The sequence below is a fragment of the Nothoprocta perdicaria genome, unplaced genomic scaffold (assembly GCF_003342845.1).
Source record: "Nothoprocta perdicaria isolate Ctin4 unplaced genomic scaffold, notPer1 scaffold_0, whole genome shotgun sequence".
NCBI classification, from domain to species: domain Eukaryota; kingdom Metazoa; phylum Chordata; class Aves; order Tinamiformes; family Tinamidae; genus Nothoprocta; species Nothoprocta perdicaria.
The window spans coordinates 864,116-884,269 of NW_020454092.1; the positions used below are offsets into that span (position 1 = coordinate 864,116).

Genomic DNA, 20,154 nt, shown 5'->3' on the forward strand with positions numbered 1-20,154 from the left:
AGTGTATGTGATGGGAGTGAGTGATATCATCACTGGGTCTGTAAATTAGCAACCTTATTGTGGAACTAAATTATCAGAGGTCCTTATGGAGAACAGTTTGAGGAATAATTGACTTTTTTTTCCTTGTTTTGAGGGTATTAAATGTCATGTTTATGCTATATATTAATGTGTATGTGATCTTAGAATACACAGCATATTGACCAACACTACCACTGTGATTCAGAATTCCACTTCAGGTAGAAAATCTTATTGGAGCCAGAAGGAGTTCTATATCTTACAAATTAAAGGGAACAAAATGGAAAGCAGCAAAGTTGATACGGATTGTTGTGTTTGTGCTTTGTCATAAACATAATTGTTTTGGTTAAGTAAGGAATATGGAATAAAGAATATTTTATGAGAAATACACTTGAAAAATATGCTTCATCCACTAGTTAGTCTTTCCAGTGTTTTTCTTCCTTAACATAAAGCTACCTATTTTTATCAGATTCCTTCTGTAACTTTAAAAAAGGCAGTACATAAGTATCTCTGTTTCTCCATGCAGTTTTCTAAACATTTCTTTTTTTTCCTTTTCCCCAAACAGCAATCTTTTGGAGAGGTAGGCAGGCCTGTCTGGCTCCAGGTAGCTGAGTCAGCTTACAGGTTCACTTTGGGCTCGATTGCTGGAGGTGAGTGATGTATCTGGGTTTTGTTCTGCAGCTTGGCTTAAAGTAACAATACCTTGCTAGGCTACTTGAGTTCATCTAAGGTGCATTTCTTACTCTTAGGTGTGAATAATTGTCCAGTGGTACCACTTCTGGTAGTTCCATTCTCTCTCTTCTTTAACCCACTGTGCTCTAGTATCCTCCCCCTTCCTCTAAAACTCTGATCATTTCAGTAGCAAATTTCCTTACTGGTAATTCTGATTGCTTTTTTTTTTTTTCTGATTGATTTTCTTTGATCTCTGTATCATATTTTACATAATGGATTAATCCATGCTCCTTGAGACCTTTTTCTAGACTTACAGCATATTTCTTTCTTGCTTCCAACCAGTGAGTGAGCTTCTCATGTAATGCATTCCAAGTAGTGTTAAGTAAATGTTGTAGAAAATGGTAATAATAATTATATTGTAGATCTAATACTCCCAGTGCTTTCTTACAGCTGTTGGTGCTACTGCTGTATACCCCATAGACCTGGTGAAGACTCGAATGCAGAATCAACGCTCCTCTGGTGCAGTTGTAGGAGAGCTGATGTATAAGAACAGCTTTGACTGCTTTAAAAAGGTTTTGCGTTTTGAAGGCTTTTTTGGTCTTTACAGAGGTAAGTCAGTCAAAGATTTCATTTATTAAACGCTTCAAATCTAGTCTCTTATGGGAAAACTAGGAAATTTGATGCCATGTACAATTTTGCTTCTGTTTCACATACCCTTCTGTTTCACATACCCACATTACCCATACCCTTGAATGCTGTTCATGATAAAAATTCCTGCAATTAAGTATTTTTTTTCTGCTTTGTTATTGCTTTGTTCCTTGCTTCTAATATCTAATAAGTCCTAAATTCTGTGATGTGAGTATTGTGGACATGATTGTTATCCCACAAGTTAAGGATTGTGACTTTAGACTCGATGCAAACATCAGGAGCAGATTATCCTGTTTTGTCCTGAAGAGGAACAAAACTAGGAGATGGTCATTTTGAAATGTGACTGTTAAACAGGATGCCAAATTTTGTGCTGTGTTCTGCAAACAGTGGGACTTACTTTATGATTTTATCTTGTTTTCAAACAATTGCAGTCTATTATTGTGTTATCTTACTCTATTTTACTTTGAAACATACAAAAGGGAAATTACAAAAGTTGTAATTAAAAAAAAAAATTAACTCCTCTAAATGACAATTTAAAAATTTGAAACAACTTTTTATCGATTTTATCATATTAAAAGCTCTCTTAGGTACTGTTTTAGCTTAGCAATGTGATGTGAGAAGGTTTTATTGCGTTAGTAAGATAGCATAGTAAAATAGTAAGATGGAGAAATTTAACATCTTGTGGATACTGACTAAGTTTTTACTAATCTCACAAGAGTTTTCAATACAAGTGAATAGAAGGAGGAATATTTTGGTAAAAATACTAGTGAAATAGGTTCAACTATATCTTATAGGTAAATAAATCAGTTTTCTATTTTGTTGCTGTATCTTTCAAATAGCATATAACTCCTTGAGTTATATTTATGACTGTTCTCAAAATTAATAATTTCTTAGGCACACCTTAGTCAACAAGAGTACTTCTCCCCCTCTCCCTCTTTCCCCCTCTCCCTCTTTCCCCCTCTCCCCCTCTTCTTCCTTTCTGTCTTTCTTTTTCCCCCTCTTTTTATTTCCCCAACCACATGGGTTTGTGTAGCAGCTTGTGCAGCTGATAATCTATGATGTTTTGTTTTGTTTTCTAACTTTTGTTTTCTAATATTGTTAAATCAAAGGTGTTTACATTGAATTAAAAACAGTGCTTTGTGTTTGAGGAAAAAAATGTGTTTAAAGAATGTCATCTTATTAAGCATGTTTTTAATAATTGTGTTTAAGAATGTTTAATGCAATTGATTCATGTGGCTTTGTGAAAACGTTACATTTAATGAATGTTATTATGAATGTTGTTAAAGTCTTGGTCTCACAGAATTAGAAGGTATACTGACCTGGAAATAACAGAACCATTCATTTTGTGAGGAAGGAGTTGACTGAGAGTCTGTACCTAGGTTCTAATGTGCCATAGTTGTATTATTTTAATTGTAATCTAATATAACAGTATAATACTGTGTGTTTACCACACAGATTTGTATGCTTACTGGAAAAAGTCCTTCAGATTGTTACAGAAAACTTCCATATTTCGGTCAAGAAAATCATGATGTTCTTGGATGCTGGCATCCAACTCCTGAATTAATTCTGAAGTATTTTCTAAGCTGCCCCCCTAGCACAAGCAGAATTCCAGGTTCTCCAGATTGCACCGTGTATGTTGCAGCGCACTCAGCAGCGCATGAAAGGCAGAGGTGGGGGGATTGTCTGCTGGTGTTTTGTCTAGGAGTTTTGTTTTTTTAAAGTGTAGGCGCTGCAGAGCTTGATTTTCTTTTCATGCTAGATCAGAGATTCAGGCTGGGAGGGCAGCATTTCTTTTCGTTATTGTCAACCTTTCTTTGTATTTAATAACTACCTTTCCTTGGCATAGTAAGTCTGTAAATCGCACAGAAAGTACTGTGTTGGAAGAAAACACTACATTGCATATATTAGCCGCTGCTCCCTCTATTTAGGTACATTAACTCAGAGCTTTCTTTTAAGGAAGTAATATAAAAATCCTTTATCAGTTTTAAGCTATTAGGCAGGATGGTGGAAAGCTGCGTTATTACAGTTTTAGTGACATTTTTGGATATATTTAGCATGTATATATATATATTTGGTAGTAAATTGAGAAACACATTAACAAACTAATATTCTTTAACCACAGAATAATGTTAAGAAATTAACAGTTCTGTGAAAACTAAGCCTTTAAGTTTTATAATCTATACATATTTCGAAATGACTGTGAAGAAAACAGATTCTAAAATAACAGATGCTGCTATAATCTTGCATGTTAGGAAGTTAAGACTGCCATCTACTGATTTTTTGCTCAAAGCTATTAGTTCCTAGAAAGGTTTATGTGCTTTTGTCAAATGGCAATTCATTCTGATAGTCTGGCATTCTGATATTTTACCCAGAGGCAAAAGCCTTTTCAAAATCATTCCATCCACTAATGCTTCCTCTTTGTGGCATTAAACAATACTTAGTAGTAATAGAGTTTAAAGAAGTTCATGTTATAATGTTGAACTGCACAAGTGAAAATCTGCGTTATCTTTAGTTGACCATAATCTCCAGAAATTCAGGTTAGTGAGTCAAGTAGAAGTAATTTGATAGTTTATCATAGTCACCTTCTGTGTGTCCCAAAGCAGTCTCATAAGCACAGTATAACATCTGTATGGTTGAAGTAATGCAGTGCTGTGCTGTACTTACAGAACAAATGAATGGATACTGAATATTTCTGCGACTCTTTCCTAGTTCTAAGTTCCCATGTCTCCATTATCATCACTTACATAACAACATATAAATGAACATGTTAGACTATGTTAATATTTAGTGAAATATTATTAGTATGTGGATTGGATAACACAGCTGTTTTATTTTTTTAGTTAGTATTGGAAAGAAGAGTGCTTGCCTGTGTGAATGTCATTTTGCTTAAATGTTTGTCAGAGAATTTTAATTCAGATCTCTTTTGAAGTTAAGTCTCTTTCTAAACTCAGTTGAGCAGTGAAATAAATTAGTTGTGTGTTTCATGGAAAGGAATCAAACTATTTAGAGATTCCTCTTTGGTGATACCGAAGACATGCTTTTAAAAAGCAAAGGTCATTATTTTTCATATGTTATAATGATAAAAAATGATTGATGTTTTTGTGTATCTCAGAACTACCCTTCTGTTAAAAATTAATTGCAAGAATTACGGGATATATATATATATATAGGGACATATATATTAAGAGGCTGAAAAACTCCAGTCAAGTCTCCTCTTATTTGAATAGACATATTCAAGGTCCATATTTAGTCCTTCTTACTCCTATTTTTTTCTGTATAGCAACAGTATCAGGCTTGGCATGGTGTGGAAGGCACCTATGGTCACTCTTTTCATTGCTATTTCAGTGGAAATCTTAATATAAAAGGGTATAGGTATGCATTTAGCATGCAGTGCTCTAGCAGCCTCACATGTGTAACTGCAAGTCACTTCAAAGGATATCCCATGTGCAGAAAGGAATTTCTGTAGAGCTGTAATAGATATTAGTTTATGTATTAGGAAGATAATGTTGCCTTATGATGTCTTTGTTTCTATAGGCTTGTTACCACAGCTGATAGGTGTTGCTCCAGAAAAGGCAATTAAGCTAACTGTACGTATCTTTTTTTTTTTTGTTTGTTTTCTGGCATCCTTTTGTTTGTTAACATACACAGGATTTGTTTCCTAAAATGTGTGAAAGATGACCACTTACAAGTACTCTAATAAATATGGGTACAAATATACTTTCTATATGCTAGTAAGAAGGAAAAATAACAAAAAACTTTTAATGTATTGTATCTTTATCAGGTTAACGATTTTGTCAGAGACAAATTTACTAAGAAGGATGGTTCCATTCCACTGCCTGCAGAGATCCTCGCTGGAGGCTGTGTAAGTACCAGACTTCTACTTTTCCTAGGAAAAAGTGGTTCTCACTCATGCGCAATACAGTTAGAATGACAATGTATGTGCTGTGTGAACAGAGCTGATGTTTTCCTCAAACTCATAAGAACTGAAAAAGTTATTTCTTTATTTAGAAACTTTGTATACATTTGAATTGAGTTCCCTGGGAAATACATGCTTGAAGAATTTTTTTTTTTGGACCAGTTTCTAACCTGTAGCATCAGCAGTAGTTGTATTCACAAAAGGGCCTTCAGCTTGGCTAAAGAGAGGGTGTCTCTTCTCACCTTCCACATTTAAGCTTGAGTAGTGTTAATGGTTAGTGTGGGAAGATATAGATAGTCCTTGACATATTACAAAAATCTTGTTTAGAGTTCCTTCCCCCTTTCCTGCCAAAAAGCTAGGGTATTCCTAGCTGAAGATTTTAAAAAGGAAAGAGATATGCCCTTTAGCTTGCAAAGACTACCTCCTAATGAGAATGTGGAAAACTAAGTAATGTGTCCTTATGTTTCAGTTAAAAATGGAAGTGAATTTTCCATTTAATTACTTCATATAAAAGTTAACTACTCCAGATGCTAACCCCATCCTGTATGTAAATACAATACATGAACTTGAGTTTTCATTGAGAATGAAGGTATTATTTAGTGGATCTCTCTAGTATCTTTAAGTGATCTGGATTGATTTTGGTAGATTATTTTGTGTGTGTTTGCACATCGGCTGATTTCATTTGTGGGATTCTCCCATAATTATTAACACTATAAAATGTCTAAGCCTTAAGTTTTTTTATAGCAGAGAACACTAATAACTTCCAGTTGAGCAGGCTGACAGGCTGGTACAAACCCTCAGCTTGCAACAAAACCTGGGGCAGAAAGGTTGTTGACCTCTGCATGCTTTTAATTCAATGAAGCAGCCCTGGAGGGAGACTGCTTATAGTTCTGCCTGATTGAATTTGGCAGCCTGGTACATGCTTGAGTCTTCACCTGTCAGTGTACAAAGTTTATTTTCTGAGAAATGTGAGAAAACAGCTGTGATGTATAGCTAGGAACAGACTAGATTTTTTTTTTTCCTGGGAAGCTCAATAACACAGGAAGCACATACAGATCATTTAAAACAGAATATGATTCATTAGTGCTTTTCTGTCTGCTGTCATTACGTTTAAAATTCAAATCAAACATCTGATAATTGGTTTTATTATTTCATGTTATTTTGTACAAAAACGTATAATATTGAGTAAGATATTTACTAAAAGCTGTGGCACTTCATAGGTAGCCCTTTTTGAAATCAACTTCTTATTTTCTCTCCTTAGTAAATATGGTAGCTGGGGTGAAAATTGAGTTTCGGATAAATATTCAGAAATTTAGATGCTTCTGTGAGGCTGAGCAAATTTATAATCTGTCCAAACACAACCCTTTCTTCTAGATGACTGTCTTAGCTCATATTCTCATCTCATATTTGAAGGTAATACTTGTTTCATTACATTTGGGGAGTTTCTAGAGAACACGTTTTAGGAGAGCCATTTTTAGGAGAGGAGTTGGCCACAATTTAGCAGCTTCAAGGATGTTTTCCATTCTAGTAGTCTTCTGTGGATCATCTAATATCTTACAAATTGGTAACTTTTCTGTCTGCATTGCTTAGTTTTGTTTCAACTATTTCGCTTCTTCCTAGATTACAAAAATCTTTATTAACAAGCCTATAAAATTAGTTTAAAAAACCTGGAGAGGATCAGATCACTAAAGCAGCAGCTAGGTAATAGGTTAGTATCTCTCCTCATGCTCTGTCCTTTCTCTCTGCAGTTTCTATTTCGAGTAAAACAGGATAGCAGCTGTGTGACCTGTTGGGCTTGGACTTGCTGGGCTGTTTTGGAACACTGTTGAAGACTTTCCATAAATCCCTTTCTGTATTTCTGTCACTGTGAGGCTTATTTCCTGACATTTCTTGTCTATGTTACTTGCATGGAAATTGTCATAATCTTATTTCTGGTATTCACTGTTTAGCATTTTTCCACAAAATATTACGAGCCATAGCCATTTACAACCAGAGTATTGCCACAAGTCTCTCCATAGATGTCTGATCTCCTCTCTGGAGGATGCTACCAGCTTTCTTCATCTCCCCTTGATTCCTTTCTTGCTCTCTCTATTAGTACCATATGATGGGTTACTGTGGGACTGCTTTGCTCTTGACTAAGGCGAAGTTAATTTCAGCATCTCCATTTGGGTAGATTGTTTTTGTGGCCTTTTCCCATGTTTGACATGTCAATGTTTTGCTAAAAGTACATTATAAATAAGCTAAATTAAAAACATTCTTTTCTCCTTTCATAGCACCAGAAGGAGCAGCTTTACAAGCCTGTGTGCTGCTCTCAAAGTTGTGCTTAAAGCTTCCTACCTTCACTTGCCTGTGAAGGCATCAGACCTTCTCCTGGTTCATAAAAATGATGCTCTTTTTCATCACTTGTTGTAGTGGATGAGCTAGCCAGATTCTTGGCAGTTTTGTATAGGTGACAGCACAGGCCTTACTGATTTGCCTTACACAGGCAAGAGGCTCACCTTCTTGCAAGCAGTAACAAGGTAGGTTGTGTGTGCTATGGTCCTCAGCCTGGACCCCCCAAAAACGTTGTGAGGAAGTGGAGGCATTTTTGGAAACATTCCAACAGACCTAACAAATTCTGCTCCTCTTTGGATGGCATTGCTGCATCGGAGTGTTTATATGGCAGTTCATTAGTGATCAGCAGCATTATTCATACTTATACATGTGCAGGGAAAACAGTTTCTTTCCCTACTGTTACTATAATTAATTGAATTACAATTCACTGCAGTTCAGTGATTAGCCTGCATCCTGCCTTTGGAGTCCTGGGCTGCCATTAGCTGTGAGGTGCAGGGGCGCTGCGCAAGGCTCTGGCAGTGCTTCCCTGTCCCCTGGCAATGGGCAGTGAGCAGGGAGTGTGTCCGAGATGCACCGTGCTGCTCAGAGGAGTTTGAGTGCATGAGTCACTACGTCTTGAAGACAAGGTGCCCTTGGGTACCTGCTTTTCCTCATTTAGGCATAGGTGTTGGAGCATACATCTAACAGTAAATAAATGATTCACAAATATCTCTACAGTAGACAGAAAAATGCTGTGATTTTAAGCTGTAATTCCTATCAGTTACATAGAAAAGATCACAGAATCACAGAACGGTTGTGGTTGGAAGGGACCTCTAAAGATAGCTAGTTCAGCCCCCAAAGATGAATTGCTCCCACAAGAAAATGTATATTATGCCTAGCATTTTGAATGGATGAATCCTGTTTCATCTGAAAGATGTTTCTGATCTTCTGAGAAGAGGCTGGGAGAAGCACTGGCTCTAAGAAGCCTTGGAGGTGGAGGCAGTGCATCTCTTGATGATTATAGGTCGAAGATGTGTCTGCATGTGTGGTTGCATATATGTACACACAGAGGTCCAAGTTTACCACTGAATAGTAAAAACCTTTATACATTTGAATATTAAATCTTACATCTAAATATAATGGATTTTCTAAAAGTAATTTTCATATGCATTTATACATTGTATTTTTATATATATGCATATAAAGATATATACGTGGTGTATATTATTTGAGGGTCAAAGTTTATCAGGCAAATATAAACATGTATTTCTTTCTGAAAAAGAAGGAGTTATTTTTTATTTGATAAACAGAAAAATACAGACTCACAGTTGCAGGCTACTTTTATTTCAAAATCTGGAACATACTCTACTTCTTTCTATAGATAAAAATAGAAGCAGAATTAAACCTTCTACTGTGTTATATTAACCTCTGTTGCAGAAGATTGTCCCTAAAGTTAGGGACAACAAAATTATTGTTCAGTAACAGATAGTAAGCTTACTGTAGGTAATTTTCAAGTTCCTTGATGTTTTAAGGGCTGTTTTAAGTAACATCTTATTTTAGCTGCTTGCCTGGGACACAGTTTTGGTCCAGGATGTGTTGGTTTCAGAAAGGAAGGAAGGAAGGGTTCGAAACAGGCCTCTCTGCCTTTGTAGCATATGCCTCTTGGGTGGAATTGGAAAGGGCAAGGGGTCTCATGTTGCAGGGTCACTTGTGTATTTCGTTCAGCCTTTGGCATGTCATGAGGGGTTTGCTGGGGGATCTCAAACTACATCTTTTCTCTTATAACCTTTGCTGTCAGATTTAGTTCCTTTATTTGCTCCTTGCAGAGTTATTTTACATGACATTAAGGTTAACTAGAAGCTTTTATTACTAGTATTTTTGATGTGTATGAATAACCTCCATTCAGAAACAAATTTGTCAACCTTTTTTAAAGTGTCCACTGTAATTTATGTGTGAAGGGTTGTTTCTGTGAGGGGCAAATCTAGATTTAGTGCACATTCTCTAAACAGAATTCATGGACTGCAATATGTATGTGTGCATATATATACATGTGCGTGTGCGTATGCATGTGCATGCCTGGGTATTTAAAATACATAGTTGACAGCTGAGGTAAGTTAATTTGAAAAAGAGTGATGATGATTACGAATGATTGACAAAGAAAGGTGGAGCTTTCTTTGCACTGCGACCCTGCCCTGCCCAGGCAGCACCTCCCTCACCTGCCTCCAACATTTGGACCATTTCAAAGCACACAAAGAAACAAATGCACATTCACTTTTTTAAAAAAAGTACACAGTGAAAAAGTGTTTTTCTTGTGTTACATGTCCTATGTAAGAGCCAACACTTGTTTTTTCCTTCTTCCTCTTGAATGTGATTGTGCTATATTTAAGGAGCTCACTTGTGTTCCTGCAGTTCCACTGAGTTCAGCCCAGCTCTTCACATGAATCAAACCACAGCTGCGTTACTGCTGGGCAGAAAAGTTTGCAGTCCTCCAGGCACTGCTATGCAAAAAGTCGAGATTGGGATAGAAGCATAGGTTGCTCATACATGGTATTTAACAGGGCATCTGGACAGTTACAGGTGCCTGTTAAGAAATTTGTCAGACCTGTGATTATTTGATGTTCAAAGTGTTAATATAACTACAGAGCTTGTCCAATGGTTTTCTACTGATTTTATAAGCATATATGAGGATTTTCAGGATAGTTTATTTATTCAGTAACCTGTTTATCAAGTCATATTTAAACATTAATATTGCAGTAATATATAATTCTAGATTAATAATACACAATGAATACTCTTAAGTGTGTAAATGTATTAGTATTGCTATTGAATTATTACTGCGTGTTATGTTTAAAGTCTTATCTGTTAATTTCTGCTTCAGAAGGCGGCTGTTGCTGCCTGTAACAGAAAGGCTGGTTGTTGGGCACCTAGGAAGGGGAACGTTAATTGCAGGAAAATTGAATTCGCGGTAGAAAATAGAAATGTTTACGAGTTGGCCTGTGTGTGTTTCTGTGATAGGTGTTAGACAAATACGAATAGTTATTTTGGCTGCTCTGCAGGATGTGCTAATTTATAACAGATTAAAAATAAAAAAAAATGAATTTCATATATATGTAGGCAAAAATACATATTTAATGACATAATAGCTCTCTAGAAGGAGTGATTTTCTATATTAGAATCTAAATTTGAAGTTATTTGAGAGCTGTTTTTTACGGTGCATGGTATTATATAATAATAGAATTCTGACAAATATTATTTCTACAATTGCTAAAAACGTTAGCACAAAGAGATGACAACAATTTGAAATTATTTTTGTCTTTAATGCAATACGAACAAAACCCAGTTATTGTTTGGTGGATCTTTTCAGATAAGAATCGTGTAACTTTTATTTAGATTGAAACTTTGCCAGGCAGGACAGTCATTTTGCCTTGCATGCACGAACTGGAAGGGAGAGGGTGAGACGAAAAGCTCACGGAGCCTGGGGGAACGTCTTTGGATGCAGGTGGTACCAGGAGCAGGTGCCTCCTCAGGGCATCCCGTGAACTGATGGCTGCAATACATGTCTTCAAAATCCAGCCTTTGATTTCTTTCAGAGAATAGAAGGGAAGGAATGCAGAGCAGGTTAACTAACTAGACTGATTTTTTGAGTGGAAAGCCTTAGAGAAGTAGCAACTGTAGTAAAGATAATTAACTAAAAGGGGGGTTGATCTGCTACTGTCAGGGTTAAGGTGCTTTAACACTAAAATCATAATAGTGATGATTTTGAAATTTAATATTGAATGTAAATTAAATAATAAACAGGGTTTGCAGTAAAACAATGGCAGTATGTTCAGTGAAGTATGTACTCCTGTTCACAGAAGATTTGATGCATCACGTGCCACGATCCACCCGAGTGCTGAGTCACTCTTTTCAAGACCTTTGGAATGCTCTAACATCTCAAGTCTGAAATACTTCAAGCTACCAGCGTCCAAGGCATTCTTCAGGGCTAAGCTCAGCTTCTTCTGCCTGCTTTTAAAGAGGTGGAGGCTGTGTTGTAGAAACAGACAGGACAGCGTTAGTGTTCATTGCTTCGGAATCACTTACAGGGCGCGTGTGCTGGCCAGGAGGTGGTTCACAGGTCTCCCCCTCTGGGGGGAATTTTGAAAGTGAAGTAAAATCTAGCTGTTTTGTGATTAACCACACATTTTTCCAGACATGAATGTCATACCTACAGCATACCAAAGAGAAAACTAAACATGTCATTTTCAATGGCTTTCCATGCTTCTGAAACAAAACTGTCAGACTGAATCTCCCTCAAATCTGAAATGTAGTTCTTTGGAAGGCTTCCATTAGAATACAGAACCTGAAGCAGCTCTGCAACATCACTGCTAGGGAAAAGTGTGCAAGGTAGCCCTTCAGCCCTGCTCGTAAAAATTATCCCCCATGTAAAACCTGTCATGGCCAGCCCAGAGGAAGTGACTTCCTCTCAGGATGTGGCACCTGTTTGTATCTAGTGGCATATTTTGAAATGTTACTCTACCTGTTTAGATTTTATATTTTATTTCCAATTAGGACAATTAAAGGCTGCTCTACAAATCTCCAAACACCTTTTCTAATAATTTAAAATTACACCATTAAATGCAAATTTATCTTTCAAACAACATCACCACTAAATGCAAATAACATGTCTACACATTGGTGATGAATTATTGTTGAATAAACATAAGGTCTCTTTTATATGCATTTCATGTTCTAGTAACACAAGTCTAATGACTATTTTACTTTAATATTTAGTATAATATTTGAAAGGTTTTTATACAGCTTTATGACTTTTAGAAAGTGATGTGAAGGAAAATGAGAGACAAACCAAATTAATCCATTCCTGCAGAATATAAACATCTGGATGTAAAAAATTATAAATGCGTTCTCTTAAATATCTCTCATATATGAGAATTCTGAGAATATAATATATGAGGATATAAAATTCTCATATATGTCTCACTGCCAGTGCCACTGCAGTGATAAACAAAGGCACTCAGCACTTTGCAAGGGCCAGCATGTCACTGTGTGCTCTAGCAATACAATTCACTTTCTTTTCCTTTGATTTTACAGGCAGGAGCTTCCCAGGTCATCTTCACTAATCCACTGGAGATTGTCAAGATTCGGTTGCAGGTAGCAGGAGAAATTACAACAGGACCCAGGGTCAGTGCACTTTCTGTCATGAAAGATTTAGGCCTCCTTGGTCTTTATAAGGTAAGTATTCCTGCCTTCTTGCAGCTCTGTTAACTTGGTTTATGTTAAATTTAAAATTGTTGAAACAAGAACTGCTTCAAAAACAAAGAAACCTTTTGAATTTGAGAACAATCTCTTCCTGCAGGGCAACCCCTCAGTGGAAAACTGAAGAAAACCCACTTTTATATTAATGGCAGTGGGATACATAAAAATACTCTCCCATTCTATCCTTTGGGCTTTTATCCCAAGCTCCAGGGAGTTCTGTATTGCAGACCTGCTGGCTTCTAGCACAGAGCATTTCATTTGGTGGGTTTGTGAAAAGTTTCTTTAGTTTTCCCTGTATGTTTTTCTTACATTTATTTCAAATCTCTGCTATCTCTATTGTTATCTTTGCAGTAGGATATTCTCTTTGTCTTAGTAATTTGACGACAGTGAAACACTAGTGGAGTTTAGCAGGATTCAGATCTTTAAGAAGTTAAGTGGTGGGATTTGTCAATAACAAATTCCACTGAAAAGAGCCCACACTGTACAGCACTTTAGCAGAATGCCAGTCAACAGATTCTTGCCCTGCAGGTACACTTACTGCCATCATTACAGATCAAATGTAATGGAGCAGAAGCTATTAGCTTCCTTAAACAAGGAAAAGTATTTCTTGCCGTACCTTTTGCCAGTGCAAGGGGTAATACGTTAAATTCAGCAGTTAGATCAGCTGTGTAGTTCAAAAATACTGTTTTACCTGATTTATCCATGGGTGCGCAATAATATTATAAAAGTGCGCAAATTTCTCTCTAAAACTGCAGCTTTTTTTTTGTTTTAATTCTGTAGATTGGATTCATAACCATTACATTTCCTAAAGATCACAGATATTTTAGTAGATGGGACAAAAGTATAATTTTTGTGTGCAGTAATGAACTGAGCTTGCTGAGAAATATGATTTTTTAAAATTGCATTAGCATTTTTGAGGACCTGTAAAAATTCATTTTACAGCATAAAATATTTGAATGAGAATTGGAAAATTGTCAAAGGTAGGTTTTTTTTTTTTAACCAGGTCTTCTACTGGGTCTTCTCGTGAGCCCCACACAGGTTTCACACTGTGTGTTGCCTGTTCCTCCGGAGAGGGCTTCAAAGGCTCCTTGGCTGGAGCTGCGGTCCTAGCACGGGGTCGCGGGGAGCTGGGGCAAGGAGCACATTCTAGTGATATGTTTGCTCCCCGGGAATGCACATGAGATTTTTTGACACGTAATCACTTACCTGAGCTTTGTACAGCAGGACTAAATTTAGTTTGTACCCGATTAATGACTGGAGTTACTAAAAGAATGTTAGATACATTTTGTTAACGGTGCTTCCACTCATTTTGCAGCATGCACACTTCTGCTGAGGAACGCTTTAATGCCAGGGGTTGGCCAAGAGCTACTGCTGGCAATTTTGTCCTGGGCCTCTGGTTTTGTCTCCGTGCTGCTCTGCTGTGTTTGGAGAGCCTCATTGTGGAGCTGCTCCCCTCTTGTTGCCAGCTGCCTTCAGTGGGGCAGGCGAGGCCGCAGGGAGGGCAAGAGGGACCTTAGGGCCGACTGGTCCTGCTTAAACACTCTGGGGCTGGATGGAAGGAGTGATGTGCAAGGACTTGCTGCAGCTGCTGCTTCTGCAGGTTCGTGTCAGCAAGACGTCAGGACAGACTTGTGCCCTTGGCTGCTTCTGCAAGTCTCATTCAGACTTGCCATGTGTTTAAAAAAATATTTACTGATGTCGGAATTGATGTCATGTGCTGCTTACCAAACTTAAAAATGAACCCTGAAGCTTTCTTATTCTTGAAACTGTTATAATATATGTTCTTTATTTCTTCAAGGTTCAAGTCTATGTGTTCTGTTTCCTAAGACACGTTTTGTTTTCCGTCTTATTTATCCAGCAGATCAAGAGAGTCGGTACTTTGTGAGCTTAGGATGCTTGCTGGATATCAATTTTAATCTTACTTACATCATTTATTTGTATTATGTCTCTTTTCTGTGTGACAGGGTGCCAAAGCATGTTTCCTCAGAGACATTCCCTTTTCTGCAATCTACTTTCCTGTTTATGCTCATAGTAAACTGATGCTTGCTGATGAAAATGGCCATGTGGGAGGGCTTAATCTCCTTACAGCTGGTGCCATTGCAGGTAATTTTGCAGAATGTTTTCTTGAAGCAATTTTTTTCTTTTAGTAATATTTAATATTCATTTGGTAGCCTCATATATAGGAAGGGTACCTTACCATTGTATCTGATTTAATCTAAATTTGATCACTGTTATCCTTAGTGGGAGGCGATGTAATTTTGATGAGAGCTAATTACATTTGCATAATGTGGATAAACAGCGTAATGCAGCTCAGCAACTTGTAGTCAAATTTGATCTGTCTGTCTCGATGGGGTTTTACTTGTTACTCTGCTCTCTGACTTGAAGGCTAATTTGAATCTTTGATGAACATAAAATGAGCTATGATAAGAGCTAAAAAGAAAATTACTTATTTAGTTTAGGGTTCCTGAATAACTGAGGAGAAACTTAAGTTACCTTTAAAGGTAACGACCAAAACTAGAGCTTTAATTTGTAAAGAAGCTAAGGTTAAAATATTGTACTGTGAAGTATAGAATATTTTAAAGACTTTGCAAAAGTGCTTATATAAACAGAATAGACAGCTGTGATAAAGTTATTTTTACTGAGCAGTGAGTAGTAGGAAGTGTAGTGATGGATATCTAAAAATGTGGGTTGAGATAACCCCATTCTGTGCTGCTGAGCAGACATTCACTGTGATTAAAAAACAGCTGAAACCTTTCGATCCTGAACCAGTCAGTACCGGCTTCTGTGAGGCTTAGCTAGACCGCCGGGCTGCACAGTCCTACCTACAGTTGCAAGAAATCATGATATAGCTGCAAATCATGAGCGCTCTGTATGTAAAGAGTATCCTGTCTTGGGCTTTCAGCAGAGCTTGTTTGCTCCTACTCTTGGCCAGTTGGATAATTTCCTTGGGTCACAGGGAAAGGGAGAAACCAACTAGGAAATGAGGAACAGATTTGTAGCTCTGTTCAGTCTCAAGTTATATTAATACAGATCTGCCAGGAATGGAAATTTATATCACTGTACTCACCAAGGTACAGACACAAACAATATACATGTTGTTTGACTTGAGTCTCACTGTTTTTATTTTTTTTGGTCTGCATGCTTCACAGCTTTATAAATTTGATCTGTTTTTCAGAATCATTCAACTATTATGTGAGGAACCCCATTAAAAATGTCCCTTAGGCCCAGTTTTATCCCTTGTACAGGAATTGCCTTTCTAAGCTGCAAATTTCCAACTCCTGATTGCCTGATTGCTGTTAGGATGCCCATCAGGGGCGTGCCAGGCAGGAACACAGTACGCCCAGCTCTGCCTGCATATGGTTGCCATTAGTGTGTGGTTTGTACAGTTAGCTACAGTGCTCCTGTGCTCCCTGAAAACCCTCTGCATTGAGCAGCAGCACTTGTGGGAGCTGTGATTACCTATGCAAATCACTGACTCTTTAAACTATCCAGTCAACATTAATCAAAAATTATCAAAACTCTAAATTAATTTTGAGCTCAAAGTCAGATGATGGTTTCTCTTTATAAGGGGTTGAAATTTTTACAGCTGGACCCTGTAAATACTGAGAAAGACCTCGGGTAACACCCACAGCTGTAAGCTGGGGAGTACATTTTTGAAAACTTTGCCCAATTCTTTGAACAGAAAGCCAAGAGCGGGCCCTGCAAGTGCAGCTTTGTTCTTTCACTGTTGTCTGATGTCACCTCATTGGTATTAAACAGATTTGTAAAATACTGCTAGTATCTTCTTTCTATATCTTTGAAGGTATCTATTCTCCTACAAAAGTTCTCAGGTTCCAAACACGATCATTGGTATAGTTTCTTAAAATATATAATATTTTGCAGGCTATTTAAAAATACTAAGTTTTAAACAGGCTGTTTAAAAAACAATAAGTTTGCACCATTGACTTCTATGAGGCTAGATATATGGTAAGAATGATATCTGTATGGCACTTTTTCATATTCAAAATTATTTTTAATGACACACCACTGTCTTGCTGATGCTGAGAGGATGATTCTGGTAATAGATTTTATTATTTCCCTTACCATCAGCTATAGCCCTTAAATCTAGAAGAAACTCGAAAGGATAATACTAAGAACAGCTTATATTAGTATCAAGTGTACGAACTTGTGTTTTTTGTAATCTCTAATTCTTGTAAAAAAGATTGAAGTTTGCAGTTGTATTTTTTTCAGTTAGAAGTGTTCCATCTTTTATGAGATTCCTTGTGCAAATTAAATGTGGTTTTCTTCTAAAAGGGGTGCCTGCTGCTTCGCTGGTAACCCCTGCTGATGTCATCAAGACAAGACTGCAAGTGGCGGCTCGCGCCGGGCAGACTACGTACACTGGAGTTATTGACTGTTTTGGAAAGATTCTTCGGGAGGAAGGCCCTTCTGCATTTTGGAAGGGAGCTGCAGGTGAGAAAGGCACTCAAAATATTCACACTGACCTCAAATCTGTGAAGCAATGTTCGCTTTGCTAAATAATCAAATTAGAGGGATATTTAAAAGGTCTGATTTTGAAAACTTTACGTATTGTTTTAAATGTTTAGTTTTGCCTGAGAAACTCTCTCCTGTTTGTGACATGACTTGTCATATTTAACAGCTCGTGTGTTCAGATCTTCACCCCAGTTCGGTGTTACTTTGGTCACCTACGAACTTCTGCAGAGATGGTTTTATGTTGATTTTGGAGGACTGTAAGTCAAATATTTGATTCTTAATTTGCACACAAATCTGTCAAGTACAAAATCTTGTTTTTTCCGTGCATGGGACCATTTAAATTTAGTGTCCCTAAGCAGTGGTACTTAAAATATTATACCACTGCGTAAAAAAACATTCCATTCATCACTAATAACAAGAAACTTCCTTGCATGCTACCTCTTTTCAGTAAGAACTACATAACACGTTGTGTTGTGTTTTTTAATACACAACATAAAATTTGTGTTTCCAGTCTTGTAGGGTCTGTTGTTCTTCTCATCTGTATTACTGGAATTTAAGGAAAAAATTAGTTCTAGGTACTTTAAAATAATTTACAAAGCTATCAGTAAAAGTGTAATTTCTGCTTAGGCCTCCATTTCCAGGTAAGTAGTGCTCTTCCAACTAACCTTACTTGATGACAGGAATGACTTACAGCTGGTTTTAATGATCTTGCATACTCAGATCAAAGCTTTAAGCAAGCAACCTACTTTGGATTTTATGTTACTTAGGCTTAAAAATACTTTAAATAAAAGCAAGGTGTTTGTTCTTATTTCTTTGAACAGTAAACCTTCTGGATCAGAACCTACCCCAAAAACTCGAATTTCAGATCTTCCTCCTGTTAACCCTGAGCACATAGGTGGATACAGACTTGCCACAGCTACTTTTGCTGGTATAGAAAATAAATTCGGTTTGTATCTTCCAAAATTTCGGTTGCCTAGTGTTGCGTCAGCTCCACCAAAAAGTAGCAGCTGAAGTCTGAAGAGATGGTTGCGTTTGACAAAGCGATGCAGTGGAAAACAAAAGTCACAAGCATAGGACGCTGTTTGCGCAGGCAGCTGTGTGCTGATGGAGCTGACCTGAGCTTGCAAATCAAGTTACTCTTTTCTAATACTAGTGCAGCTATGTGCATTTATTTGTTTATAAACTAGGCATTTGGACACAAGAAACTGCTGCCTTGGTTCAGTGCTTTGTTTTTACCAGTGGCACCTACAGCCTAGACTGCCTAGCGCAGCCTGCTTTTAATGTAACTGTACATATTGTACATCTCTGTACAGAGACATCACAGCATCTATCTACACACATTTATATAAGGGGTGTTGCGGTTCTAAATAGTTTAAAATGTACAGAATGTTTTGAATGAATTGTTTAAGAATCGTGACAATAAAATATTTAAAAACATTTAAGTCAATTCACTCCATTGTATTTACTGAAAAGTTGCGCAATGTGATCTTTTTTTCCCCCCCACAGATTAAGGATCATAGATTAAGGGTTAAGATTAGATCAGGTATGTATAGTACAGTATGTAGCCTTTGAAGGAATTCATTCCCCTCTTAGGTATTTAGAGCAAAGGTATTAAAATCAAGAAGACTGGTGAGATGGAACCTGAGTGAACAAGAACGGACAAGTCTTGCTTGTGCTGGGGATCTGCCTGGAGATGCATTTGATCTACATCATGCAAGAGGAAAACATCCTGCATCTCTAACTGGTAAAATGAACTCCAATAGGATTATACTTCTACCTGGTTCTGGTCTTGAAACAGGGGAGAACTAAGTGATTAGGAAACAAATAGATGGGCATCCATGGTAAGAAGAATAAGGAATTACAAAAATATAATTCCAGCATAAATTCCAATTCAGTGGTATAAGTTAGCGCTAAGTAGAGAGGAGAGAGAAAAGCTTATTTCAAGTTTTGGCAGACATTTTCTCTCTTTAGTTGGTATAGTTTTTCAATCCAGTAGGCCAGAGGAAAGAGACATCTACATTTCTAGTCCTCTAGCAAAAGGAGGTCAGAGCAGCTGTGCAGCCAGAAAGGAAAGGTGATTTCTAGCCTTGCTTATTGATGTGAGAGAAGCTCTATGCTTCAGTTTAACACCTTTCTTTCAGGATTACACACACTGGAACTCAATGAACCTCAGCAGTATAAATGGGTTTGCAGTTGTTTTTGTGCCCAGGACAGCAACTCAACGTCATGTTTTAGGCAGTTGTGAAAAGGGTTTTGAAACAGTGACCAAACCCCACAAAACCTTCCTCCAGCTCTGCCCTCAGGCTCCATGAAGAACCTGCTGCTGCTGTACAGTATTTTAAGGAGCTGGAGATTACAGGGCACTCAGGCCCTCACTCACAAGTCTGGTACATGCACCTAACTCCATTAAAAGGCTCCCTGACATTACTCCTTTCTGTTGAAAGGATAACCTGTTTTACCCACTTTGCCTAGATCTAGGCTTCCCAGGAACTCTCACTCCCAGAGCTGCTTACACAGTCTGCTGTCTTCTGAAGAAATACTGAAATGGTGCTAGGTACCCACCAGCCTTTAATCTTAAGTCAGCTGTGACAGACTTGATCAAAGCTTTAGGAGATCTGAGAGGGGGAAGTAGCATTTCTATTTCTTACTGCTCCAGGGCAGCCATTGGATCGTATGGCTCCTGGGATGGTCATTTACAGTATCATCCAGCATCACTACTGGTCTCTCTTTAACTTTGCAGATAAAATGTCTACATTTCTTTAACTTGATGGTATCTGTGAGGAAGGAGGACAAGGGGAATCAAAAGATAGTTTTCACTGAAGTCACAAAAGGCCAAAACTGAGCTTAAGCCTCATCTTACATGT

At 37.5% G+C, this 20,154-nt stretch overlaps 1 protein-coding gene across 1 annotated transcript in view; it reads left to right on the plus strand.

The window, feature by feature from the left end:
• SLC25A12 (solute carrier family 25 member 12) overlaps positions 1–18,602 on the plus strand; it is a 45,417-nt gene extending 26,815 nt beyond the window's left edge. The window contains exons 10-18 of the mRNA XM_026043733.1: positions 581–665; positions 1,138–1,296; positions 4,870–4,922; positions 5,117–5,197; positions 12,653–12,793; positions 14,782–14,920; positions 17,111–17,269; positions 17,457–17,547; positions 18,112–18,602. Of these exons, the coding sequence (XP_025899518.1) occupies positions 581–665; positions 1,138–1,296; positions 4,870–4,922; positions 5,117–5,197; positions 12,653–12,793; positions 14,782–14,920; positions 17,111–17,269; positions 17,457–17,547; positions 18,112–18,301 (1,098 nt within the window). The 3' untranslated portion in view covers positions 18,302–18,602. The remainder of the gene's footprint in view (positions 1–580; positions 666–1,137; positions 1,297–4,869; positions 4,923–5,116; positions 5,198–12,652; positions 12,794–14,781; positions 14,921–17,110; positions 17,270–17,456; positions 17,548–18,111) is intronic.
• Positions 18,603–20,154: the final 1,552 nt, after the last annotated feature.